Here is a 15,813-nt window from a genome sequence, read left to right on the forward strand (position 1 = left end):
ATCAGCCTTGTTATCACAGGAAGGCTAAAAATCAGCCATTTAGAGAAAATTCTGACATGCTGCTTAGCTCAGATTCAAGATATTGCCTATGTTATAGTATTTTAATAACCCTTCTAGGTAATTAGTTTTGGTTTGGGAAATAATCCTGCAAATAAAAAAATATAGTCATTATAGTTAATAAGTTAGTTTCACAGTAGTACTACTACAAATAAGTAGTTTAAATGGATTAAATATGTCACAAAACTCTACTCTTAGTTCACTGAGATAGCCACTCATACATAGCTGTGAGAGCAAAAGGCTGTGCATAGTAATTTTGTATATGATAGATCAAGGTAGCAGGTCATGACCAGGTGTGAAATTTCCACAAAATGGGGTTTTTTATTTTTCTATAAGCCTGTTTTGAAATTAGCTGAAATTCTTACTCAAAAATGATGTTTTGATACGTCTCTTGAGTATCCTGAAGTATGAATTGGGGGCTATTAACTTACAGAGCTAGTGGAGTAGTAACAAGGCCCAAAAAAACATTGTGTTTGGGAAGAAATAATTGAGGCAGCGCATGTTTCAAGTTTTGGGGAAGCAAATCATAGAATAGTTGCTTATTGTGAACATGTGTATCACTTGACTCACTTAGTGATTTCTTCTAGAATAAGTTTAAGTTTATATTGGGGGAAAAAAAAAAAAAAGTGGAAAAAAGCCAAAACAAACCCCAAACCAAAAGACAACCAACCATTTAATATACCAGGATAGAGATCAGCCTTCTGATCTTAAGTATGCCAAGTGCAAGCTAAGGCTGCAGTCACTTAAATGGCAGAAAGTAAAATGTCTGATAAGAGTGACACTTCAAAGGCACAAAGGTTGGGCTATAAGAGAAGCAGAACCCCATTAGGATAAGAAGACAACTAATTTGAAAATAACAGCCCTTGTATGTTCTTTTATTTATTTTAAACATAATGTTCAGTTTAAGCATTTTAGTTAGACTTCTTTCTTAATTAGTGAGCAGCTTTCCAATCTGTCTTTTTAAATTACAGTTTCTAAGAGAGGGAGCTGAAAGTTCCAACTGTACTGTTAACAAGATAAGGCATCTTTCAAATGAACCAACACATGCAGTAGTAGTGGGAAGGAGTGTGTGAGCTAGCTAGTTGATGGAGTTGTTAAAGGAAACTAATGTTTCTACTGATTATAAGAATCAGTGATTGCACACCAGACTCAAGAGTTTAGTCTGATTAAGCTCTTAAGCATTTTAATTCACAAATTATTGATCCTTTAATGGTAGTGTTTTTCACATTGCGTCTGTAGCAGATTGAAATACAGGGAGTGTTAGTGCTGGTTGTTTTCATCTTTTGAATATTAACTGAAATTTAAAAGGCAAACTCCCTGGTGTGAGGTTCAGAAATAGTGTGGTCCTTGTTTTGAGATGGTGGGCCCAGCTGAGAGAATTTTTAGGTCTATAGTTTGTAGAATGGTTTTAGGTCTATAAGTCATCTGATCCAGTCTCCCACATGGGTTAGGCCAACACTGAAATCATATTTTCCAGACCACTTTTAAAATGTTTTCAAGAGTGGAGATTCTGACACCTCTATTTAATGCATTCCTATGCTGGACCACACTCACTGTGAAGAATTTTCTTCCTGTATTGGAATGAAACCCCTTACTGAGTCTTGTCTTGTTGCCTCTTGTATTTTCATTTTAGCATAGATTAGCGGGTTTCAGTGGAAGAGCTAGAACAGTGCTCAAATTCTGTGATTGTGTTTAGTTCTCATTTGTGTAGGAAAGCAAGCTATTCAGGGTTTTAATTCCATTATGTAGTGATTGAAATTCTCGGGAGTGACTCGTCCAATTTTGATAAGACAGAAGTATGACACAATCTTAAGCGTGTGTTCAGGAGTTTGGGGAGCTTAAATGTGATATTCTAAAAGAATATTTGTAAGAATAAATGGAACATGCCATGAAGCCTTTGGCTTGTGCTAATTCTCATTGAGTGGCCGTAGAAGGATGTGGGATGTATGAGGCAGAACGCAATCGCAATCGAAGGAACCTGCACTAGCTTTTCATTTGTCTTGCAAGTGATGGAGACAAGTTTGCTGCTATTGTTTGCCACTGACTACATCTTTTCAGAGCAATCTTTAGTTGATCAAGAGATAGCAGGAAACAGCTTCTTGAAAGCTACTCCTGCAGAAGTAGTTAACGCATTAACCGCATTGATTGTTCAAAGTGCTGTAAAGAACAAAAAACTACGCAGTGTGAATGATATGTTCTACATGGTGTGGAAGATAAATGTTCTAGTCTAAGACAAGTGGATGATATGCTGGAATTTGCTTGCATTGAAGAGAGGTTTTTTCTGGTTTAATGGTTCTGCTTCTTGCTTGCTGATTTGGATATTTATGATGCCAGCTTGAACAGCTTTAGTCCAGCTAGAAAACTGTGCTGCTTTTGGGTGCAGAAAAGATATAATTTGAAGTAACTGATCAGCACAATCAAACTTAACATATTTTCTATGTAAAGTCTGTCTGAGATGCTGAAGTAGTGTAGACAGACACTACTGTGTCTACGTGTCTACTACTATGAGGAGAGGAAATGAATGCCACTTTGAGATCCCACTTCTTTCCCAGTTCTAGCTGAGAAGTACACTAGAATGTATTTGTCATCAGGTTCCAAAAGCAAGCAGGTAAGTACTGTTTAGTTTTGGTTGAAATGTTGTTTTTCAAAGTGAAATTGTTAGGTAATTGCTAATAAGCAATTGTATCAGGAAGGAGAAAGTACACCGGCCTTGGATTTAACAGCAGTTCCAGTGGAGGCAAAATCTTCATGTTGTTGGTACATAAACAACCCCACAATATGGTAGTGACAGGTTGATGTAAAAGGGATTTTACTAATTGAAAAGTATTTTAGTGTTGCAAATAGTAATTACAAATAAATAGCTGTCACAATAATAGGAGCTTACTTGTAATGAGACTGCTCATAATAAAAGCATGCCTATTTATAGCAGCAGACCTTCTGCTTTTGGAGCTGCCATATTACCTGGAAAGTCTATAGCCACCATCAGTCTATGTTGGTGTGAGGGCTGACACTAAAATGTCTTGGATTCAGTTGTTACCCATACTGCAGAACAGGTTTTTAATTCTACTTGCAAGCCAGGGGTTTTCTGCTGAGTTGAGGAAGAAAAAGAGGAAATATTCTGAGTTTTCACACACAGCCATTGCTCCTCAGTTTGGGGTTGGCATTGGTATATCTGAGGCTGTTGATGATTCTCATCCTTCCATCAGATTAGTTAAAGTTAATAGTTTTGTCTTTGATAATAGCCTGTAAGTTTCCATATCTTGAATGGTAAAGAGCATTCTTGCAGATCATGTAATCTTGACAGAGCTGATAATGAGTGTTTTGTTGATTTACATCGTCCACAACCACTGATGCCTGTCAAAGTGAGGAAGAACAGATGAAATGTTTGGAGTTACCTGCTTGGATCAGTTAACAAACTGATTCTTTTCTCTTAGATACTTCCAAAGAGAACCTGGTACTGGTTAAGCCTTTGTAGGCAAATACAAGCTCTGGCCTTTATCTGCCCACAGACTGGCACAGATGGCTTAATAAATGTTTCCTGTCTCTATTTTGTAAGAATAATTTTTCTGTACCAGTAAAACTGAGTGTCAGAGGGATGGCATGGTTTGACAAATGATTGTGTTGAAGCCTGAACTGTTGTCCTCTCCAATTTTAGTTCTTTGCCTCTTGGTTCTGCCCCAATGTCGCCCCTGTGTCCCTTGTGTGAATTCAAGAATTCATGGCTTGAACAAATCAGTGGCTGCTGAACAAACCAGCATGTGGAGCTGATTTTGTTGAAAAAATGTACTTGAAAACCAAGTATGTTCATTTTCTGGGCTGTTCAGACAGACTTTTTATTTTTTTCCCTCCTGACCTAGTTTGATTACAGAATCGTAAGCACTTAAGCACTCTCAGTAGAGAAGGCTGTGTAGAAGTAGAAATGAGTGACCACTGATACAGTGGACAGATGATGTCTTCCAGGTCAAACTGACACCAAATAGCATTTGAGGAAGGTAGTTGAACCGATGGTAGCATTTGATGTAAGTTATTTCTTGGAATTTAAGATGTCTTTAATGATGCAGTACCTCAGCATATGGAATAACAACATGATTTTAAATTTTAAAGCATATATAAGTATTTTTTAGGTATTTCTTGCTTGAAAATAGGTTGAACTGTGCTACAAACTTAGAACACCACATTTCTGTGATATAAAATAGTGAAAACACTACAGTTTATTCCCATCTATTTCTCTGATTATTTCTCTAAAAGATTAAATGTGCTGTATTTTTTTTTTGTAGTAAAATATTATTAATAAACTATATTAATCTTTCCTATGCTGTATTTCAGAGATAGAGATTTTTGTGAGTTGGTCTAGTGTGGGCTCTGAAATATCCAAGTTGACAGTGGCCTTGGGAATATTTTTCTTCCCATGGAAATGAGAATGTGGTATTTTACGTAGATAAATTTGAAAGAAAACCATGTTTTGTTTTGCTTTAGAAAATCCAGAAAGCAGAGTGGCAACTATAAAACTTCTAGTCATATCTTTTTGCGTATTTGCTGTAATAGTACAGGTAAAAAGCCCTTTGAGGTTCTGTGAGTGTCATTTCCCCCCACACCTACAGCTTGCATAACTTAATGTGGAAAGAATTAGTTGCTCTGAAATCACAACTGAGCATTTTTTCTTACTTAATCCAAAAGAAAAGTGTTGGGTTTTGAACATATTTTTTTTCTATGAATCTCTCTGTGCTATTAAAAAAGTTTGATATAAATGTAAAAGAAATATCTGGTAGATTAGAGCATTAATTTATAATTAATCTTCAAGTCAGTTTTTTTGAAGTTTGGCTATATGTATGTGTTTTATTGGTTTGGGTTTGTTTTTTTTTTTTTTTTTTTTTGCTTGATAGTTGTAGTAAGAGTGCTAGAAACTGCTTACTCTGGAAAGATTTAGGATAAGTTCATGGACTGTATTACCTTATTTTGCATATAGGGTGCATGAAACAGAATGCTAAAATGTACTTTCTAAGAGTTTCTAAGCAGTTAAGTTTAGTTTAACATCTGAAAAATAGTTAGCTGCAGTTGAACAATCATTTTATTGTGTTGTGCTGTGTAAAATCCTGTAACAAGAAGATTATATGAGTTTTTTATGAGGTAGTTTGGTAAAGTTAACAGCTTCAGGTCTAAGCTTAACTCACTGAATTTTGATACTGGAAATGCATTCTTTATGGGGTTATTTGTTTTTTTTTCCTGTTTTCTAGCAAGTACTGAATCTTTTTGCAGGCTTGTGGAAAAATGTTGTTAATCCCTTCTATTGCTAAAATTCTGCATTTTTGAGTTGAATGTGAAAGTTGTCCTAAATTCTGCTGCCCAAGAGAAATTTTTTTTTTGGTTTGTGAAAAAACATAGAAGGGTGAGGTGGGGTGTGGTTGGTTTTCTTTGGTTTGTATTTTTTTTTCTCTTTAAGTTTTGTAGATGCTTGAAGGAGTTCTGTGTTGACTTCAGGTAGGGTTTATTATATAATAATTTGTCCATTAGTAAGATTGCATAAGCTCGGGTTGAAATGTACGCTGTCTGGATCTGATAACAGCTTACAGCTGAAGAGCATGCCTGCAGCTCCAGAGCAAACTGATGTACGAAACCAGTGCCCGTTTGTGGTTTCACTGCCTGCACTAGTTTTTCTGTAGTGTTGGCCTGATTTTCTATAAAATTCTTCCTGCTTTGTAGTTGTGCAGAGGACACCACAGCTGTGGATGGGATTTTTGAAGTTCGTCTGTGTTTCCAAAAGCAGGTGCAGTCATGAGTTTTTATTTACCATTGGTCAGTTGAATCTAGTTGATGAGCTGTATGGGGTGAAAATAAAGAGTTGAGAAGGGTGGGATAATGGTAAAGTGCCATTGCTGCTGAGGAAGTTACTTTGGCGAGTACCTTCACCATGTAGAATTGAGTCTAAATTAGGTATAGTAATAAAGGGTATAGCATTTGAAATGACAGCTCCTGAAGCCAGTGCTGGTGCAGGCTTTGAGCTTTCCAGTCAGTGGCAGTAGACAGGGCTGTGGGCATGCTGAAGGTGAGCCGGAAGGGGGATAAGCAGCACTGTGGTATTGTCCATTGAGCAGGGTCCTGCAGTTAAAGAATTCCTTTGGGCCTCCAGCTTCTGAGAAGTACATGTCAAAGCATTTGGCTTTGTGGGAGGTAGAAGCAGTACTTCTCCCCTGTCTGCCCATGCCCCATTTGAATTATTTTGTACCTTCATTACTTTCCCACTACTCTAGGCATCGAAAAACCCCATGATAACTTATTTCATTATTCTATTTGCATCGGATAACAAATGCAGTTTCTCTACTGGGTTTTATATTCTCCTCCAACCTCACTGTCCCCCCACCCCCTGCACTGAAACTGGTGGTTAAGAGTGCTCTGAAGTGCTGTATTATATTAGCATATATTTAAAGTATATAAATAACCTTATGAGTGTAGATTAATTCACAAAAAAAGGAGCTTGTAAATTATAATATACTGTAAAAAATATGTTTTGATTCATAAATATCTCCAAATAGGAATCCTGAGTGGGAAGATAATGTAATATTACTACAGTTTAAAATACTCTTTAATATTAAGCACAATTACAAACTAATAGTGTTCCTTTAAAAGGGCAGACCCCTTCATTTATTCCCCCATGCTTCTCAGTTGAAAATTTTCATTAATTTATCTTTTTTCCTGAAATTTGGCATGGTAGCCAGAGGAACCTAAATATAGTTTTTGACAGCCATATGACTGTTTGAATAGGCTGCCTAATTTAGAGAATTATCTGTGTGCTTGTCTGTCACTGATGGATATTGCCAAAATGATCGAAGAAAAATAGGACATTGTGTTTAAATAAGGCTATTTCTATGTTCTGTAGGCAAAACACGAGCAATTTGAACAGAAATTGTTCTACACTTTGTCTCATTATGAATCCTAGATGTATTGTTCACAATTTGTCTGCTGAGAGTAAAGGTTGCCTGATTTAAGCTTATAGGCATGAATTTTCTTAAAAACTTGGTGTAAAGATGTGGGTCTTGTACAGAATTATGAAATGCTCAGCAGGATTTCTTAAAAAAAATATATATATATATGATTTAGGACACAGCTATTTTTTGTTTTTCATTTCCAGCTATGCAAGTATGAGTAGAAACTGAAAAGATCAGCTATGTCTTCATTTCTATTTTCTTGTAGGTTTTTTCTTTTAAATGGGTGTTTAGGTGGATTTATTAAGTCTCATTCCTAATAATCCCTTATTGTTCTCCTTAAGAGGGGTTAGTTTTGTTATTTTTTTTGTACTTGGTGGGGGTCTGGAATAACATTGGTCCCCTCATTAGTATAATTATCTCCTTTTTTTTCATGGCCTTGGGGTGATTGCCTAGTGTGGAATGGGACAGTCTGCTGGAGTTATGGCAAGGTTTCCCTCCTTACTGTGGTGCCAGGTGAGATCTATCCAGGTTAGCTGAGGTTTTGCCTGGAAGTCATAGTGCACTTTGGGAGAAGCGCTTTCTCTAGTTATGCTTGCTTTCTTTGTATCTCTTCTGGAGAGGCAGTACTCTGCCGGTAAATAGCTGTGTTGGCTGTTACATAGTTTTTCTTTTTGCTTGGATAGAACTTCTCAAGACTTGGCTCTTTGGCAGTTACATGGTTTCTCTGGATCATTTTAATCAAAAGGATTTTAAAAATGGGGAACAATAAGATTTTAAAACAATACAAACAACTGGTGGGATTCAGAAGGGGAAATGAGGACGGAGAAGAGGGACAAGGCCTAGGGGCTTTCGGAATCGAATCAGACCATTGCGCTAAGACAACCAGTATCATGTTTTATTTTTTAAATGGAAACTGTTTCAAACTGTGCTGTTTTAAGACAGGCTTAACTATTCTCAGACAGCTGGGATTTAGTTTGTGTCACTTCAGCTGCTGTAGGAAATATTCTGAAACTTTATACGAAAAGTTGACTAGTTCTGACAAATTTATCTTAACATTCACTAGCTTCTGTGCTCTGCAGTCCTAGCTGTGACTCCCATACAATGTAGTTTAAAGGAAATGTGCAGGTTTTTTGTCCTATCTACCAAAGTAGGAACTGTGTAGTCTGTTACAGTTCAGAGCACTTTGACCAATTCTACTGTTGATGTGCACAAGAAAGTGATTTGGGAGAGGTTTGTCTTACACATAGGTAGTAGGCAAGTGGACCGCTAGAAGGCTTGAGACAGCATCTACAACTCTGAACTTGTCCCAGAGATTATGTTGATGCTTTCCTGAAGTCTTTGAATTCTCCAAATTACTTTTGCTTTTGGAAGCAGTGTAAAGCACCCTACTTTCATAGTTGTTTTTTGCTCCCCAAAAAAGGACTGGCTGTCCTTGCCTGTGGAACTTCTTATCACAGTTTCTCAGGTCTAGCTTCTTACATTTAAAGTTTTCAGGACAACCTTTGAACTGACATGAGAAATCATCAGTGGCATTTGTCTGTAGTCCAGATGTGAAGATGGTAGATCAATTGCAGTATGAAAATTAGCTCTCTGAGTATGCTTTTCCTGCCTTGCCCCCCACTGTGGTTAATTTTTATTCTGTACTTTCTTCTGAGGTTTGGGGCACAAAACCAGTTGTCTCCTACCACTGTACATATGTTGGCAACACAGTAATTCTACTTGGGTTATGTTAGACTGCCCAGAAACATATAAACAGAGTTCACTTGGCTCTGCTGCTCAGAAACCAGTAATATATTAATTTTGACAATCTCTGAAAATTTTTTACTAACATGCATCCAGGACACTTCTTTTTTCTTAGATATAATTTTTGTATACTCTGTGCATATGGTTCCTTTCCACTAAGTGCTTTTTCTCTTAATATGGATTTGCTATTTAAGATGTAGTTTCTAATTTGTTTATACATATTGGACTTAATCTGTTTGTATATCCCACTGACTGTTGCATATTAACATTACGGCTTTATGTAGGAGAACTTTCTCTTGCTGTAACTTGACATAAGCAACAGTGTGGTTTTTTTAATTTTCTATTATGTTATTTAGTGCCTTGGCCATTAGGTTGTCTGTGCTGTACTCCAGATAGCAACTTGAAACTAGTGCAAGAGGAGAGTGTTCTTATAAGTCATGTTTGTTTTCAGATGAATAACCTGACTGTAAGTGATGCTATTTTAAAAGGAAATACTAATCTTCTTATGAAGTATTATTTTGTTACCCTTTTAATACAACAGGTAACAGTAGTGTTTATTACTGGAAAATTGAATTGACTTGATTTTGTTGGTTTTTTGGTTTTTTTTTTTTTCTTTTTTTTTAATGGGGATATATTTCTCTCATGTCTTAAATCATTTTGTGGGGTGTTCTTGGGGCTATACTTAAGTTGTATGAAAGAAAGATGAAAATTCTGTTGAGTTTGTCTGTTTGTTATTGTTTTTAATTCAGTTGTATGTGATTTCTGTATAGATCTGCTTCTGATGAGCAGGGCTTATCTGGCAATTTAATTTCAGTTAAGAAAGCTTTTTATAAGCCAGAGTCATTTGTTATCATCCAGGAAACTAGAATAGGAAGGGCTGTGGTTGGGGCAGTATTAGAGTAAGTAAATGTAATTTGTGATTCAGTTTTATGGGCTATGTCACTTCAGTATTGTCAGCTGAGCTTTCATTTATCTTTAGAGTTCATTGATGCTTTTCCTGGGTCTTTTGGCTGAATCATAACTGAAGCAATTTTGATGTTCTATACTGCTTAAAAATTGAGATTGTCTGTTATTTAATGGTACTTATTCTATGTCTAATTTTTTTCCAGTTAATGGGTTGTTTTTCAATATTGTTACTTTGCTTAGTTTAGCATATGATGCAGTGTATTTTCTGTACTTCATAATGCTTTTATGCTGCTCTTTAATCAATATCATAGTGCACTTTGAATCACTGATTGTCTTGTTAGACAATGACAAGTCTTGTCAATGACACTGATGTGTTCTAACATGAATGGTCCAGGATAATTTTTTTAAGTATAATTTTATTTTTTATCTTTTGTAATCACTAGGGTTGTGGTGAATGAGATACAGGTGGATTTTACTTGCTGTCTTGTGTGGAAGCAGGGTAACTGGGTTTGATGCTTTGTTCTAGATTTCTCTCCCCATGGTGAATTCTCTGTCCTTACCCTCTGTCTAGTCAGGTGCATTATGTAGTTATTTGTATCCTGTGTCTTTTTTCCTCAGAGGATATTTCCCATTATTTGAGTTGGTAATTCTGCTATTTGTTTGTAGATTATTTTTTCATCCTAAATCTAAAACGCCCACATTTTTTCTTGCATATTCTTAAATCTTATTAAGTCTTGAATGAAAATGGGTTCAGGCTTTTATAGACTTACTGCCTTTTTGTTCACTGTAAATTAATGCATAGTCTTGAGAATAAACAGGTTTTGTATCGATTTCTCCCTCTCATCATCATCATAAAGTCTGATAGAATTCAAATCTGACCTCTACAGAATTGCTGAAAGTAGAGCAGTAAGCTTCCAGTAACTGGGATAAAGCTGTACTTATGACTGTTAGGGGAGCTGTAGTGTGGGGCAGTGAAGGTAGCAGTGGGCATTGGATTCAAGCCCAAAGATGACACCTATTCATGTTGACCTGCCTTGATAACTAGAAGGGCTGGAATTATTTCTGCTCAAACTGATTATGCTTGTTTGAGAATGTATTAACCCTGGGCTAATGGATGTTTCAGCCTTTCAGTCCATGTGAATGATATTTTGAGCTGTTCAGTGAAATATTGTAGGTTTTACAATGCAGCTCTTGAGAGGAAGCCAGTCTTTGATGTAGTGGTTTAGTTTCAGGATGCTGTCAAAATAGTCATTGCCAGCATAGCTGTAGCATACGGTCCTTGATTTTGAAAAATACGGAGCAGATTGGCATATTCTAGCAAGGCATTTGGATTATAACATAAAAATACAACTTCATTTCCAACAGTCCTGTAATGTGAAAATGAACCACTTGGCACTAGGAGGATGATCAGTAAAGTGGAATCAGTGGGCAGTTTGTGGTCTTATAGAAAACTTAAGAAAAGAGCAAAATCTCTTACTCTGGCTGTTGCAAAACTCATCGTCTGAATTTCTACAATTTTTTCACGCTTGAGTGGCTGGGTGGGAAGACTGAGTACTCCTTGGGGTACCTCTTTCTACTTGAGATCAACTCCAGAAGCATGTTGTAGGAATTGGTGTCTTAGTGAAGAGGACCCTTCCTACAAAGAGGAAAAATGAACATAGTTCTTCAGAAGTTAATTTACAAGGCTACTTGCAAGGATTCCAGTGTGTATCTTTGTAGTGGGAATCTTGATTTGTTCCTCTTCACCCCTTTAAATCCATCTGGTAACTTTTTTAATATAGCCATTAGAAGTACAAATGTGAAGGGTCCACTGATTTGCAATTAAAATTACTATTTTCTTGTGCCTATTACTTAAATGTGCTTTCCTCTTTTTTCTGTTGGATTGGGATGCTATTGCAAGTGTGATTGAAAGGAATTAAATATAAAAGATATTAAAGGAATGTTATTTTCCTATCTAACTTCTGTAAGCAGGGGTGTCAGATTTGGTAATACAAACTTGACATTGTCTCTTGCAGGATAATCATGGGTCAAACCGGAAAAAAATCTGAGAAGGGACCAATTTGTTGGAGAAAACGTGTAAAATCAGAATATATGAGACTGAGGCAGCTCAAGAGGTTCCGACGTGCTGATGAAGTAAAGGTACTTAATCTTTTGGGTCTATTGCTTATAAAATTTTACAAGTATTGATTATTTTCTGAAGTATGTGTCTTTACAGTTAACACTTGCTGTAGCAATTTCATTGAATACTTTGTCAACCTAATGAGAACTTGTCTTAACTCTATGGTCTTATAAACAGGTATGATACATTTATATGTGATTGGGTTGAGAATGTTAAGTATCAGAAGAGGTTCTGGAGACCTAATAAGGCAATTTCTTTAGCTGCATATTCTTCCAAATTTCATTTAGAATTTGTTTCTGTGCTAAATGTGTGACTCTAAATGAGAGAATATGGTATAAACTATATTGAACGTCACTGATGTTTAAACTAAATTTGTATGTTTTGAGTCTTTTTGTTATAAAATGTCTGGTTAAATGTTAGAATGCCTTAGGATGCTAACAGATGAATTTAGGGTTTCATTTATTTATAATGTTGTGTTTAATTTTTAGAGTATGTTTAATTCTAATCGTCAGAAGATACTGGAAAGAACTGAAATCTTAAATCAAGAATGGAAACAACGTAGGATACAGCCTGTTCACATCATGACTTCTGTGAGCTCATTGCGCGGGACCAGGGAGGTTGGTTAACATGTGTTGTGGTAATTCCACTTACAAGGTTGTTAGCACGTTTTCGTTTTATTACTGGAAAGTTGGCTGTTCTTTATATTTTTTTTTTCAGCATGATATGACTTGGCAGCTCAATGTTTTGTATGAGTGTCTTAAAAATTCATTTATTGTGTACTTTGTTCATATGACTTCTGCAAAGTAATAAATATGTAACAGGCTAGCTGGCTTTGAATGACACACAAAAGTGAAACTTCTTAATTTCTGATAATGATTGGATCATACCTCAGCATCCTTTAATCAGACTGTTCTGTCTCCATGGTACTGGGAGTTTACTCTTGCTTCTGTTGGAGTTAGATTTATAAATCTTTGTGTTGCACAAGCAGACTGGATGCTAAATTTGTGAAAAACACTTCCATAGTTGTGGCATAATTTGGGCACCTGAACTGGTTTCCACAGAATTGGTAGGGTTGGAAGGGACGACTGGATGTCATCTAGTGCAGTTTTCCTGCTCAAGCAGGGTTGTCCTAGAGCATGTTACTCAGGATTGTGTCCTGTGTCATGGTAGCTTCAGCAGTGATTTAAGCCTATTCCAGCTTTCTGTATTCATCCCAGCTTAATTTACCTTATTTCTCTTTAAGCACTTCTTCATGTTTAACAAGTTTGAAGATGTTTTATCTGTAATAATTTGAAACATGAACCATTTTCAGTAGGGTGAGAATAAAAAGAATTTACCATGAATAGGTTAAAAAAAGCAAACCAAATTACTTTATCTGCAAAGAAATTTGCAGTTTCTTTTCCTAAAATTTTAGTGGAGAACTGGGGAGTGGGAGTGTGTCACAGAGGTGCATTTGTGTGCATGCATGTTCAAATGCAAGAAGGTGAGGACCTTCAGGTGTTCTCTTTTAAATATTCTTGAATATGCAATTACTCATGTACAGCTCTATAGCTATTGTGTGGGCTCAGAACTGATAATAATTGACACAGGTACACATCCAATTTTCACGTTTTTTCTGTTAGTAGAAGATTGTTCTTCTTTCTTTTTTCTTTTCTTTCAAGTATGGTGTTCACTATTCTTTATGTTAATTTCTTGCCTGTATTGGTGGAGCACACTAATTACTACATTCAATACAGTCTCTGTCTCATGAATCAGAACTCTAATGTTTGATTTAAGGTTTCTATAATTTATAGTGAGAGAACCGAGATGAAAAAATGGCAGAGACTTAAAAAGATTACTTTAAAATCTTCTTTTCTCAATATGCTGAATTTTTCAGAGTTGCATAAGGCAATGGCTAGAAATAGAAGGGGTTGTGTGAGAGCCTTCCTGTGTTTGATGAAGAGTGCAGGGCATTGCTGGTGACAGTCAGCATCAAGTGGAGACCATAAGATGCCCAGTGCAGGCCTGCCAGACATTAACCTGAGTTCCATATCAGAAAAACAGAGCAGCATAACTGAGACTTAGTACCAAGCACTGAGTCGCTTTGACTTAGCCCATTTGTCAGCCCAAGACTTCTAGTTCCAAAGATAAAAGTAGTTAATTCTTTTACTTTTGTATTTTGCTTTAAAAATACATGAAAAATATGCTAGGTGGCTGCTAGCTAGAAAATTAAACATTAACCTGAAATGGGAGTTAAGTGGTACCATAGGATGGTGTCTAGAATATTAATATACACAGCAGAAATCTAATTCAATTTGCTGCAGATTAAAAAGAAAAGAAATCTGGCTTGTGTCATTCTGCCGGGGTACTGTCTCTGTATATTGTTTGTTACATTACTTTGTGTATTTCTTTAGAAATGTGAAGCTCTGTTCATCTTTCCCTTCTGGAAAGGAGAAAGATCTTTTGTCTCCACTTCCTTTTTTCCTTTCAGGTAGCTATGATAGCTGTTCTAAACTTTGTTTTACCTACCACCAAATCTTCTCTGTTATACTTCCCCTAACTTTGAATGTTCCTGTCTGCTTTAGCTTGTAACTTTTTTCTCAGAGTTCTCCATACTACAGTCCAAGTATTTGAGAAAAGTTGATCTGTGTTTGTTAACTGTCGATTATTAGATGTGAGCATAACCTAATTGTTGTCTGTATTTCTATGGATTTTTTATCCTTTGGAGGCTACATAAATCTCTGAATATCCAAAATGGAAGTCTTGTAGCTGAAAAATTCATTGATGAATCCAGAGTTACATAAGAGTTAACTTGCATTTTTCCCTTTGCAAGCAGTGAACATAATAAAAGGCTTGAGGATAGGATAAACAGCCAATAATTGGGTAACAAGGCAGGAATTAAAAAGACATATGGAGTTTTTATTTATATAAGGTGTCTTGTTGGCATGAAAGTAAAATTTTATTTATTTTTATAACATAAATAATACATGATTTCTGCAGTGTATTGATCTGAAGCTAGGGGAATTCACTTGCCTCTCAGATGATCTGAGTAAATACACTAACATCAGTGTAGCAGCAGCAACAGGTACTAAATCCGTTTTGAGATACCAAACCTAATTTGTATTCTAGGTTTAATAGTCTGAGTAAAATACTATCTCAGACACTTAATAATAAGTGGAAAAACCTCATCATGATCTATTAGCAGAGGTAATGACATAAAAATAATTCTTAAGGTTCTTTTTTCTTGCTGAAACTATTTTTGCTATTATGCCTAAAAGAACTGATGCATTTTTCAAAGGTTGATATGGCTAATTTTGAGAAACTCTTCGATTTTTGTACATTGTAGAGTGTTCTGTGATTTATTTTTGTTTGGTGTTTTTTGTGATGTTGCTATGTAAGTGTAACTTCAACTTCTTATTTCAGTGCTCTGTTACCAGTGATATTGATTTTCCAAAACAAGTCATCCCACTGAAGACTCTCAATGCTGTTGCTTCTGTGCCTATAATGTATTCTTGGTCTCCCCTTCAACAGAATTTTATGGTAAGATTAAACAAGTGCAGGGAGGAGAAAGGTATGGAGAAAAGGGAAGTGTTAATTTGAGAAGTATGCCTACAAAATCTATTGCCAGTTACCCTCCCTACTTCAGGTATTGGTAATAGGGCAGTAATAATCAAAAACAAGCTCCCTCAAAATAAAATAAATAAAAAGGTGACTTTGCAAACTGAATCTCCATCCTCCTTGTATCCAAGTATCTCCAAAATCTTGCTGTAAAGTTTATTTAATTCAGGTGACCTATTGTCTTTTGTGGCTGTTAGCAAATGTAGTTTTATTTGAAAGCATCTAATTAGTGTAGTGAGAAATGTTTTCTGGGATATGACTGCTTTAATGTGAGGCAATCAACCAACATATCTGTAACAGAATAGTAATTTTTGTGGAATAAAGGGAACTAAATCCTGAAATAGTGTCCCCATAATGGTCATTCTCATATCTGAGTATACCCTTTTTTTTCAGATTAACTTCACTGTGTGCAGAAGCCATAACATTAAATTTGTGATATAGGTATTTGACTTTTTCAAAGCTTAGCTT

The 15,813-nt window shown here is 36.0% G+C and overlaps 1 protein-coding gene across 7 annotated transcripts in view; it reads left to right on the top strand.

The window, feature by feature from the left end:
- The window catches only part of EZH2 (enhancer of zeste 2 polycomb repressive complex 2 subunit), a 50,837-nt gene that overhangs the window by 10,207 nt on the left and 24,817 nt on the right, over positions 1-15,813 (top strand). For 5 of the 7 annotated variants that reach the window (XM_058832699.1, XM_058832694.1, XM_058832693.1 and 2 more), the window contains 3 exons: positions 11,645-11,768; positions 12,237-12,365; positions 15,151-15,267. In XM_058832699.1, the coding sequence (XP_058688682.1) occupies positions 11,652-11,768; positions 12,237-12,365; positions 15,151-15,267 (363 nt within the window). In that variant the 5' untranslated portion in view covers positions 11,645-11,651. The remainder of the gene's footprint in view (positions 1-11,644; positions 11,769-12,236; positions 12,366-15,150; positions 15,268-15,813) is intronic. The other 2 variants (XM_058832696.1, XM_058832697.1) reach the window with 1 other exon arrangement.

The sequence above is a fragment of the Poecile atricapillus genome, chromosome 2 (assembly GCF_030490865.1).
Source record: "Poecile atricapillus isolate bPoeAtr1 chromosome 2, bPoeAtr1.hap1, whole genome shotgun sequence".
Lineage (NCBI taxonomy): Eukaryota > Metazoa > Chordata > Aves > Passeriformes > Paridae > Poecile > Poecile atricapillus.